This window comes from Phyllostomus discolor, chromosome 11 (genome assembly GCF_004126475.2).
Source record: "Phyllostomus discolor isolate MPI-MPIP mPhyDis1 chromosome 11, mPhyDis1.pri.v3, whole genome shotgun sequence".
In the NCBI taxonomy this organism is placed as follows: domain Eukaryota; kingdom Metazoa; phylum Chordata; class Mammalia; order Chiroptera; family Phyllostomidae; genus Phyllostomus; species Phyllostomus discolor.
Window position 1 is genome coordinate 77,772,325 of NC_040913.2, and position 13,111 is coordinate 77,785,435.

Below are 13,111 nucleotides of genomic sequence, written 5' to 3' on the forward strand. Positions count from 1 at the left end.
ATGTAACTCCGAAGGGTACAGTTCTATGAGACATCATCTGTACACGGCACTGTGTGTTCACCACTCAAAGTCAAGCCTCCTTCCGTCACCATGTGTTTGACCCCATTCACCCTCTTCTATCTCCTGCACCGCCCTCCCCTCTGGTAACCACCACACTGTTGTCTGTGTCGACGAGTTTTTGTTTGTTTATTTGTTCATTTGCTGCTTTCTGGTTTACACCCCACATATGAGTGAAATCATATGGTCAAAGTGACAATAATCAAAACAGCCTGCTTTGGCAGAAGAACAGACACACAGACCAATGGAAAAGAATTGGTAGCCCAGAAATAAAACCATATATATAATGGCAAATAATTTCTGATAAAGGAGCCAAAAACATACAATGGAGAAAAAAAAAAGCCTCTTCAAGAAATGATGCTGGGAAAAACTAGAAAACCACATATGAAAAAATGAAACTAAACTATTCATTACCATACACAAAAATTAACTCAAAGTGGATCAGAGACCTAAACAAAAGACCTGAAACATGAAATAAATGGAAGAAAGCATAGGCACTAAACTTACGAACCTTGGTTTTAGAGATAACTTTGTGAATTTGACTTCAAAGGCAATGGAAGTCAAAGCAACAATAAATGAATGAGGTTGTATCAGACGAAAAAGCCTCTACGCAGCAAAGGAAACCATCAACCACACCAACAGGAAACCAACCAAATGGGAGGAGATATTTGTAAACAATTCTCCAGATAAAGTGTTAACATCCAAAATACATACAGAACTCATATAACCCAACAACAAAAAAATATAATCCAATTTAAAAATGGGAGAGGACCTGAACAGACTCTTCTCCCAGGAAGACCCACAAATGGCCAACAGATACACACAAAGATGCTCAGTTTCACTAGCTAAGAAAGGAATGCAAATCAAAACCACAATGACATGCCAACTCACACCTGTTAGAATGGTTATTATCAATAAAACAAGAAACAACAAGTGCTGGAGAGGTTATGGGGAAAATGAAACCCTCATACACTGCTGGTGCGAATGTAAATTGGTACAGACACTATGTAAGACTGTATGAAGGATCCTCCAAAAATTAACAGAGCTACTATAATAGATACCCTTTTCTGGGTATCTACCCCAAAATTTTGAAAACACTTATCTGTAAAGATATACGTACTCCCATGTTCATTGCAGCATTATTCACAGTGGTCAAGGCATGGCAACAACCTACAGGTCCTCCCACGGATGACTGCATCGAAAGATGCGGTACACACACACAGTGGAATACTATACTACTCAGCCATAACAAAAGATGAAATACTGCCATTTGCAACAATATGGATGGGTCTAGGGTGTCCAACCTTTTGGCATCTCTGGGCCACACTGGAAGAAGAGAAGTTGTCCTGGGCCACACATTAAATACATTACAACACGTAACCACAAAAATATCTCATGATGTTTTAAGTAAATTTACAATTTTGTGTTGGGCCACATTCATGCAATCCTGGGCTGCATGTGGCCTGCGGGCCGCGGGTTAGACACCCTGGGAGAGAATATCATACCAAGTGAAGTTAGACTGACGTGACTTTAGAAGTTCTATATTGATGATTCAAATAAAGATTTGATCATTCATGGGAATAAACTATCGAAAGTCCTGAGTTATATAGTTTTTTAAAATTTCTTATTGATTGATTTTTTTGAAAGAGAGACAGAAATATCAATTTGTTGCTCCACTTATTTGTGCATTCATTGTTTGATTCTTGCTGACCAGGAATCAAATCCTCAACCCTGGCATATCAGAACAATACTCTAACCAACTGAGCTCCCCAGCCAGGTCTCTTTCATGAGCTATTTTCATACCGAAAACAGCACCATTACCCGTACTCCAAAGTTGAGCTCAAGCTTAAGTTGAGAAAGTCTACATCAAAAAACCAAAAGCAAAATTAAATTCAAACCTAAAAGCTCACTAATTCTAACACTCTAAAAGTCTTCAAACCTTATTTTAATACAACTATAAGAACTGTATGTAAATACATTAGGGAAACATGTATGTGCCCCAGTGTAACTGTTAAATGCAGAGGGAATGCTGTGACATATAAACAGAGCAACAGTGGCACACAGACTGATTGACAAGACCGTAAGGACTCATTTATTCCGTGCTAACACCAGAGCATAGCACGTTTCATGTAAGGTAACTATTTACTCTGAATACATCAAAAGCTGCCCTGCCTTCTTCAATAATGAATAGTGTACTTTTCCTTCCTTCACAGGATTGTTATTACGTATTAGCAGCCTGCAGACAACCTCAGCACCCAGCAGAATGTCAAGTGCCTGAGAGCAACACAACAGATAAGTACTGAATGTAAATCAAAGACTAAGCAGTACTGTACAACCGGATACTTCCCCATGTCCCTGAAGCATAAAGCTGTTCCCTCCTGTAACAAACCTCACACTGCTCTATTTCAAGAGTTTTTAAATTGTATCATTTTGTCCTCTCCTTCAGAGACAGCCAACTGCAACTTCCAGCTCTTGTCCTGTGCATAACATTCCTCATCTATCCCTGGTTTTCACTGTAACTGGATATCCAAGATTGTTAAACTCTATCTATAAACAAAGAGCAAATACGCTCCAACTGCAGCCTCATGTACTCCACTGCAAATACAGTTAAGTGAGCCTGAATTCATGTTCATGGCATGTATTTTGGCTGTTCAAAGGCCTTTCTTGTTCCCTCCTGGTTCTGAAGTACAATCTAGATATACTAGGTAGTACCATAGAGTTGTTACAAACAGCATTAAATTAGAAATTTAACTAGTTCTCGTCTTGACACTAAAACTTTACAAGATCTCTCTTTCCTAAAAATGAGTCTAGTATTTTCCATTCTCAAGCTTTAAGGAAATCTATTTAGCTTTGGCATTACAGAAAGCATTCACAGATATTTTAATTATTAGAGCAAAAATATAAAATGCATATAAACATCATATAAATAGTGATTTTTCTTCTTTTATGGGGGGAAAAATGTAAAAATGGATAAGAAACAGTTTTATTGGTATCCTTCCCCATTTGAGAGGTGCATCTTTCAGAAATTCTCCAAGTTACATAAAGACTACTTAAACAAATTGTTAGGGGGAAAATGACTTTGAAAAAAGAACTGTATTTCTATATCATATTTTGAAATCTCTCAATGAAAACATATCATAAATCTTACCCAACAAAGAATACATTAGCATTCATTTTGTCAGAGTCAGAATTCTACTTTAACTAACTGCTTCACATTTCTACAACGTGTCCTTCAGCAGAGGCTGGGATGAAGAAGGTGTGGTACCTATATACAGTGGAATACTACTTGGCCGTAAGAAAGGTGAAGTACTGCCATTCACAACGACAGGGATGGATCTTGAGAATGTTATGCTAAGTGAAATAAATCAGTCAGAAAAAAAAGCCAAGAACCATATGATTTCCACTCATACATGGGAAATGAAACTGAAACTCAGAGACACAGAAAGACAACAGCAAGGCAGTTAACAGGGGGAAGGGTCGGGAGGTAGTAAAGGGTAAAGGGGGCCAAATACATGGTGACGGAAGATGATCTGACTGTGGGTGATGGGCACACATGCAATACACAGATCACGGGTCACAGAAATTACACCTGAAACCTACGTGACCCCATGAGCCAATGTCACCCCCATAAATTCAATTTTTTAAAAAAAGAATTCTATTTTAACTAAGTCCTTCATATTTCTACAAAGCATTTTTGCCTCAAAATAACAAAGCCACATTGTAATCATTCACTGTTCAAGAACAATCCTGCTTTTGGAGATCGAACAGCAAAGTCATTTAGCAGTCAAGCCTAGGGCAAGGCCTGGTTTCAGGAGGAGCCGGCTGCGCAGCTGCAGTCCGCAGTGCCGCGTCTGTCCCAGTGCACGCAGTGGGCAGAACTCTCCCGTGACAGTCCGGTCACAGAAAAATGAAGCTAGCTACTAGGATAAAAGTTTTTTATTTTAGATTTCTTATTTCATCTATTTGTAGATTTTTTTATTTACAGAATTCTTTACTGATTTCAAGTGACCAAACTAAATATAATGAAATGAAAGATGCTCAAAAACACAAAGAAAAAGACAACTTTGAATTTTAAATATTTTCCTCCACATGGACTTATGAATTGTATCTTGTTTTGTTTCATAAAAAAAGCAGACAAAAAAGCCTGAAACCTTTTGATGTGTAATTCAACAACTGGAAAGATATTTCTCAAATGTATACATCTGTATGTATGCATATATCCAAGCACATTTATATGAATCTTCCTTAATGAACAATGATTTCTCACAGATAGCAAAATGCAGTAAGAACAAAAAGATTGATAAGAAAAGACAAAAAGATGACACTTCACCTCTGTGGATTTTCCAGTTTTCTGACAGCGTCAGGAAGATGCTTAGCCAGACCCACCATCTCCTCAGACATTGCTGTCAACTGTGTCCTCACGGCGCTAGGTGTTACTTCTTCCTCTGGGGGGAAAAGAAGAATCAATATTAACTTATAAACCACAGAGCAGAGATATCTAGTTAGCCATTTATTTAAACAGCATTAGGACTCACATTTTTGTTTTCTTCCTTTAAATAAATTGCAACAAAAAGACTTCCTTATCCTATTTCCAAATCACTTGTCACTTTACTTCCCTTTCAAATTTTTGCTATTTAAATTTTAGAATAAATTCAAAATGATCTGCATTCACACATATTACAACCCAGTAGTTATCAACCAAGGCAGGAGAAGGTAGAAATGAGAGTCTGAACCCTCTGCACTATTTTAACATCAGAAATTGATCTTATACCAGGTGGGCTGCTTATTAAACATAGTTGGATAAAATATAGCCTTACCCATCAGCCATTGCTTACTGCCCTCACAATCAGTCACCACCAAAATGAAATGCAAGCCTGTCTAATCCCTGATCATCTTCCAAACTCTCAGCTTCATCCTGTCTGGCACATCATTCTCCATCTACACCACAAAACCCACTCTCCTTTTCCAAACCCTTCACCAGCTTAGAAGTCCTTCCTCTCCATTGCCACTTCCCTTGCCTTTCAAGTAGCCCAGCTCCTGGGAAGCACATAACATCTGCCATTCCTGACTGCTGCAGTTATCTTACGATCTCAAAACCACGTCTCGTTCATTGACGATTTTAGCGCCTGGTTCACCGTCTTTCCCTTCACTACCACTCCTGTGATGATTCCTAGTGAGTTCAACATTCACAGAGATGCTCCACCTGAAAGTGTGGGCTTTTCAGTTCCTTGATGCCTCCATTTCCTCAACTGACCTCGGCCACCCATTCCCACAGTCACACCCTGACTTCACAACGTCCACTGACGTCACCACACCCAAACTTGAGTGGAAAGCATGCTACCCTCTACAACAGCATGCTCTCTTCCTTTCAAACACACTTTCCAAAACACAGCAATTCTTCCCCATTTTCAGAGCCAGATCTACTGACTCTGGCACCTTTTCCTCACCCATTATCCTTCCATTCCCACTTATCACCATGTCTTACTTTCCTTTCCTAAACATATTACAGTAATCACATGCTCATATGTACTCATTCTTTCGCTCCTTCCTCCCTGCATGGTACTCGCCTAGCTAAGCCCCTACTCTAATTAAACCCAGCTTTTTTACCTACTTGATGCCTTGACCCAAGCAGCTGAATATAGCTGAAGATAAAACACAAGTATGATGACTCACCTCACTTTGGTTTTAAATTCCTGCCACAGATCTCAAACCCTCAGTAATGACTGTTAATCATTCTGTATTTCCTGCTTCCCCAATCTCAAGATGACAATTTCATACCTCTTTCTTCTCTCCGGCCTCCAAGAGCAGCTTGTCCCTCCTTTACTCAGGGGACAACTCAACTCTTAGTTCAATAAGAAAACAGAAATGCAGAGAAGAGAACGATCTCATCTTCCCACTTCCATCTGCCACTTAGTCTGTGTCAGTATCACTACTCCCATTTACAGCAAAATGTCTTGAAAGAGGTATCAGCACTCACTGTCTCAAATTTCCTACTCCCGTTCCCCCCTACACGGACTGCAAGCAAGCTTTCCGCCCCACGGGACAGCACAGCAGCGTCTGCAAAGTCACCAAGGAACTCCCACTGTCAAATCCAATGGTTAATTCTAGTTCCTCGCCTCGCTCAAACTCTCCACGGTATTTAGAACAGTTCGTAACCTCTTCCTATTTAAAATGTTTTCTTCTCTTAGTTTCTGAACACCACAGCTCCTATACTTGCTCCATCGTTACCAACCCCCTCGGCCCCCCTTGCTGCACTCTGCTGGTCTTCCTGCATACGCGTGTGCCCTTGATGACGCCAATGCTTGGGCCTCTTCTGCTCTTGACTCCATTCACTCCCCGTTTTACCTCATCCAGTTTCACCGCTTTAACTACTATCTCTATGCTGATGATTCCCAAAGTCACACCTCCAATGTCAACCTTTCCCTTAACTACAGAATCACACTGCCAACTAAGAAGTCTTCTTAGATATCAATAGGCATTAAAATCTGGCATGTCTGAAACTTAAACCTAGGTTTTTGTCACCAAAACCTTCTCCTTTGCCATAATCTTTCCACCAACTGATCCATTCACTCAGTTAATCCAACCAAAATATCTTGATTGTCTGCTCAGTCTTGACGTCTCACCTCTTATGGAGAATTCATCAACAAATCCTTCACAATATATATCTTCAAAATATATACAGAATCTATCGCTTCTCACCTCTATTGCTACCAGCCTAAACCAAACAATTATCATCTCTTGCCTGGACTATTACAACAGCATCCTAACTGACTTCCTTGCCTAAACACTTGCCCTCTTGTAGCAGCTAGAAAAATCCTTTTAAAATAAAAATTTAATCACGCCATTCTCCTGCTCCAAATCCTGTAAGGGTTTTTCCATCACTCACCATTGCATTTACTTTAATTAATAAAATATGAAGTCAGATTCATAGCCTGTAAGGTCCTAAACAACCTGGCTCAAGGCACTTTTCTAGCGACATTTCCTACTCCTCTCACCCTTCCTTACCGCACTTAGTTACACCTGCTCTTTCTCCACAAGGCAGCCACCACCTTCACAGGCGTGGCTCTTTCTTCTCCTCTGCCTGTGATGTCCTCCCCTGGACACCTGTGTGGCTCATTCCCTCTCACCTCAGTCAAATAAGTGAAGGGGAGTGGTCTGTTTCATTCAGTGAATTTCCCCGGCAACCGGAACAGGGCCTGACCCATAATAAACACCCAACAGATAAGGTATATGAACAAATAAATGGATATTCCCCTTTCACACCAAACTTCTGAAAAAGAAGTTGTCCATCATCCCACTACTCCCCTGTTGCTAAGGTTATCACACCTCCATGGACCGAAGCCTGTGGATGCTCTTCTGTTTTAATAGCACATGCTTTCATGACCTCTTCCTCACTGAAATACTCTTTTCTCACCCAGTACCTCAAAGCTGCGGTAGTGAAAGGTTACAAATAATTGTCATGTTGCCAAGTCTAATGATTAATTCTAAGTGGTCAGTGTGTCAACCTCTCAGCGTAATTTAAACCTGTTGATAACATCCTCCCACTTAAAACATGTTCTCTGCTTGGCCTTCTACACACCACACTCCTAAGTGTGAATATGCCTGTGGCCACTCCTCTGCTGTCCCCTCCTCCAGGAAAACATTAAATACTAATAGGTCCTCAAGCTTCTTAGCCCCAGTTCTTCATCTCCAACTCCCAAGTGTTTATTTTTAACGCAAATGGTCTTCGGAGTTACCGCTGTGTATCTAAGTGCCTACTGGCCCCCTCCACTTTGCTATCTTGCAGGCTTCCTCCTTTGAACATACCTACAATCAACCATATGACTCCTCATCCCAAATCTTGCTCCTCCTGTTCAATGTTCCTCAGCCCTGTTGCTCACTCCCTCTGTCTGCCATCACCAACCTAATGAGATGCCTGAGAAAGGCAGTGGCCACTCTTCTTAGAGAAAAACAGCAGTGGAGAAAACTTAGAAATTTAAACCAGGACACTATAAAGCATCTTATACACTTTAGATATTTATAGAAAGGATATATTCAATATAATCTCTAAACTAGGAAGTAGCTAGTTTTATCACTGACGTTATGAAAGCCACAAAGTCCCAACCACAGAAGTCTAATAAGCAGCAATGCTACAAAGCAAAAGCAGTAAGTCCTGCTTTGCCACAAGTAACATGCCTGAAACCCTAAGCTATGGCCGAATAGGCATCAACCTAATGTCAAAACTGCTCAGACACTCAAGAAGTTGTAATAATACTAAATACTTTGCACAGGTGTGAATACTGTTTTTTTGGAGCTAAACCTCACAAAAGAATACATTCAAATTTTATCTTTTATTTTTAGATCATAACATACCTTTATTTATTGAAAACAATTGCACAGGATCATTCAACATTTCTAATTTTTGATAAATGATGAGACCGGCCTATGGAAAAAAAGAAAAATGAAAAGATCATACTAAATAACAATTACCAAAATTATGACTCATTTTTACAAAAATCGAAAACAATGATTCCCAAAGCACCCAAAAGTTGAATTCAACCTACTAAGTTACACAAACATTTGAATGTCTTCACCTATTCACCACACCAATGGTGAGAATGGAGAAAGCAAGCAGTCTATGCTTTAAAGTAAAGTTTGAGTTTTCATGTTTTAACAGGTAATATTACAAGAAGGTATCCAGATCAAATAACTTACAAATGGAATCTGACAAAATGCAATCAAGTAAGAGAAGTATGTTTCAACTACAGGTATCCAATTCCACATATCTCATTAAACCAGCTGAGAATGTTAATCAGTGTATAAACAGTCCTTCTTCTAGGGACTGTTGATAGGGTCAAGTCATACTCATTATTCATGAATAAAAACACTATGGAATTTCAGCTAGTTCTCAACAAGTTTTACATTTTTAAAAAAAAATAACATAAAAGAAAATTATCAACCTATTTTCCAACAAAATTGTCTTGTTTATAAATAAAAGGAGATTCTATTCCTAAAAAATAGATGCAAAAAAAAAAAAGAAACAAGATATTCATCCACAAATAAAAGTATAAATTAGGGTCCTGGTAGGGTAGCTCAGTTGGTTGGAGCGTTGTCCTATGCACCAAAAGGTTGCAGGTTCAATCCCCAGTCAGGGCACATGTGATCAATGCGTGAGAGGCAACTGATGAATATTTCTCTCACATATCAATTTCTCTCTCTCCCTCCTCTCTCTCTCTCTCCACCCCTCCTTCCCCTCTCCCCCCCTTTCTTTCCATTCCTCTCTCTCTAAAATCAATAAACATATCCTTGGATGGGGATTAAAATAAATAATTAATTAAAAGTATAAATTAGGGAAAAAGTAATTCACTGTACCATAAAATATACTTCACAAGAAAAAAAAAACAACAGTGTTGTATATAAAGATAAGCCCAGATTTCACTATGTACAAATATGTAAATATGAAAATGCATCTCACTAGCAGCAGGGAGAAACTAAATCTGGAGGCAATTTTTCTAAATTTTTACCACATTTTAAATATAAATATAAGAAATAAGGTCAGTTCCAATATAGAAACTGTCTTGTAATTATTTTTATTCTGAAGATGCTTACAAATCAAACACATCATCAATAGCATTTGTGCATACTCAGTCTCAGCTCATTAGCCTTTCACGTTTTCAGCAAGCTCCTATTTTTTACATACAAATTGGACATTATTTTGGCTTCATGACAATAAAAATAACTGGCGCCGAACAACTGTTGATTGGTACTTTTTAACTAATACTGAGAATTAACAGCTTCACCAAATGCCTTCCTAAGCATTTTACTGCCAAACTGATTGAAAAAACCTTAGTCGAGTTTGTGCCACTAACCACAACAAAATTTTTCTAAAGTAATTTATGATAGGTTTTAAAAAACACATCATAGTCTAAAGATCTTTGTACGTACATAAGCATCCGTAGCTGCATACAGTTTCTGGTCCTCAGTGAGAGGATAGTTTTTCCAGTTGCTGCAGCGGACAGAATGGTCTTTCCGAAGCTGTTTACCAAAGAGGTGTTTAACCAAACCATTGAGGCTCCAGGACTCCGTAGATTTTAGCTAGAAACCATGAACAACCAACACAGCAAAAATCACTCCTTCTATTTTCGTACATTCCCAAATACCACCAAATGATCATGCCACAAATAAAGCTAAAACATGTTATACCAAAATATAAAGCATAAATAGTCCTCACAAATTTCCTGTCATTAAAAACATCATTTGCAGTCCACATGATCAGAATTTAATTCTGGAATTTCCCCAAAGTAGTTACTGAAAGTCTTGGACTGTGAAACTATTGTTTCATGGGGAAAAAAACTAGATAGATTGGCAGGCTTTCTACCCCCCAGCCAAATAAACACTTAGCTAAATATGAGAATTTAACCTAATGACTATATTAATAAAATACATGGAACACAGGGGATGCAACTGATGGTCAAACTTCACAAAGAGCACCATACCACAAGAGCTCCATTATCCTCTCCCTTAAAAAAAAAAAAAAAAGGTGTTGGGCATTGATGTAAATAGATTAAAACAGATTAAAGAGATAAACTTAAAATATAATATTTAAATTTGAAAATAATGAAACAAAGTGAAATAATACTAATATAGGGGAAGTACTTGCTTAAAGAAACTGCTAAGGCAACAGATTAAAACTGAAGGTTTTCATTATGAAACACTCATCTGAGACTTCTTTTATCACAAAAACTTTTTTTTTCAAAATGTCTAACAGTCAGATAGGAGGCACATTCTGTAAAACACAAATTTATCTTGTTTGGGAAAATAATGTACGTATTGTCACTACCTTTTCATTGGCAACATCTGTTAGTTCCACCAACCCCTTCAGTTTGATGTCGAAGTCGCGCAGCAGTTTCCACTGATCGCCTTCAATTCCGACGCCTGCCTTTTTAATTGCTTCATTTTCAAGCAACATTTTTAATCCCTGAGGAAAAACTGTAATACTTTATTATTATTTTCATAGGTTCTATTAAGCATGATGGATTTATTTTCTACTTCCTACACATTATATGTTTATATTTACATTAATGTTCACATTAAGTTAAAATTCAGATATTCACCTTATTTCTTTTCTTACCTAAAGCAAAAAATCCTGGTTGATAAATGACAAGAAAACCAACTAATTTTGAATGCTACCCCTGCTAATAGTAACAGTATGTTTCTGGTCATTTAGCCTCTCTAGATTTTAGTTCTTTACACTCTAAAGCAGGAATAATATTAATGTCTGAAAGAAATGTGAAAATTAAATAAAACAGGATATGAATGAATCAGGTGGAACACAAATACTTAAATAAGTGTAACGTAATGAAAGAAGTACCAACTACATCAAGAGCTTAATTTTATAGGGATAAAATTGACATAATATAATTATCTACCACACAAAAATGAAACAAAGGAAAGAGATACCAACCTGACATGGAGGAAATATGAAACAAGTAACATTTGCTCTCTGACACACACATCTGAATCAGTGCGACTCTGTTCAGTTTCCCTTTGCGGTACGTTGGGGGCCACTCCATGTCGAATCCCACCACATCTCCCTCAGAAAGACTCATGCTGCAGGGGGGAAATAGTGTAAGTTAATTATATTGAAATGTTAACTTCTAAGCCCTGGCTGGTGTAGCTCAGTGGATTGAGCTCGGGCTGCGAACCAAAGCATCACAGGTTCGATTCCCAGTCAGGGCACATGCCTGGGTTGCAGGCCATGGCCCCCAGCAACCGCACATTCACGTTTCTCTCTCTCTCTCTTTCTCCCTCCCTTCCCTCTCTAAAAATAAATAAACAAAATCTTTAAAAAAAAATGTTAACTTCTGCATAACTAACGACCTCATCCAAAAAGTTAAAAGACAAGCCACGGCTGGTAGAAGATATCTGTGATACATATACACTGCTAATGAATAGCCATAAAATATTAAAAAGTCCTTGAAAAGCCAATAGGAAAAAGACAAATAATCCAGCAAAAAAAATCGAAAACCACAGACAATTCAAAAAAGGAAATCTAAATGGCTAAAAATCAAAAACCACAGACAATTCAGAAAAGGAAATCAAAATAAATATATGGAAACATGGAATCTCACTAGAAATCAGAGAAATGAAAATTAAATCTATACAATATTGCATCTATCTGACTGGCAAAAATTAAAGCCACACAGTACTCAGTGCTGAGGAGGATACCCACCAGTGGGGCTGCTCATACACTGGTGAATGTGCACACTGGTAAAATCCTCTTGGGTAAAGCTTTGACAATATCTAGCTAAAGACGTACGAGTATAAATATTACCACCTGGCGAGATTTTCTTATAAATTTATGAAACTCTCCTGTGTGCACAACCCACACAGAAAATGTCTGAGGATATGAGTTACAATACTGTTACTATTGGCAAAAATGGAAACTACATTTCCATCGGCAAAAGAATGAACAAATTATGGCATAATGAAACAATAAAATATCACATAAAGGTTACAATAGAGCTACGCATACCAAAAATTCTCAAAAAGATAAAATGTTGAGTGAAAAATGACAAAGTATACCTCTCGTGTGAGAACATTTTTAAAAGTTTTTAAATAGGCAAAATAATAGTATACAATATTTTGAGATATAAATTATGAACACTGTAGAGAACACGGGAGGTAATGCTAAATGTGGACATCACGACAGACATTATCCCTGCGCTGAGGGAGGGAGAATCAGAAACAGCCCACGTGAGGCTCCGGCTGTATTTTATTATTTCACTTCTCAATGAAGATTTGAAGAAAATGAATATTACAATTTGACAAAGTTAGGTGGAATACAGATAGGTGCTTATGTTATTATGTATCACTGTTTACATTTGTGTCTTTCACAACTTTTAAAAATTAAAAATACACTTTAAAAAAATTTTTAACTCAAAGTGGAAATTCCGCTTTGGGTCAAGATGGAATAACAGTGATCAGACAAACCTTTCCTCCCTGAACAAATAAAAAAATTGGATAAAATATGTAATCAATAGTTTTCAGACACTAAACAGGCAGTGCAGGCTGT

The 13,111-nt window shown here is 37.9% G+C and overlaps 1 protein-coding gene across 11 annotated transcripts in view; it reads right to left on the bottom strand.

Moving 5' to 3' along the window:
- Positions 1-13,111, bottom strand: part of WRN (WRN RecQ like helicase) — a 126,872-nt gene that overhangs the window by 80,015 nt on the left and 33,746 nt on the right. For 6 of the 11 annotated variants that reach the window (XM_028526900.2, XM_028526899.2, XM_036011642.1 and 3 more), the window contains 5 exons: positions 11,501-11,646; positions 10,877-11,025; positions 9,982-10,131; positions 8,410-8,479; positions 4,388-4,502 (listed from right to left, as the gene is read on the bottom strand). In XM_028526900.2, the coding sequence (XP_028382701.1) occupies positions 4,388-4,502; positions 8,410-8,479; positions 9,982-10,131; positions 10,877-11,025; positions 11,501-11,646 (630 nt within the window). Of the gene's footprint in view, positions 1-4,387; positions 4,503-8,409; positions 8,480-9,981; positions 10,132-10,876; positions 11,026-11,500; positions 11,647-13,111 lie in introns of those variants that run through there. The other 5 variants (XM_036011639.1, XM_036011641.1, XM_036011638.1 and 2 more) reach the window with 2 other exon arrangements.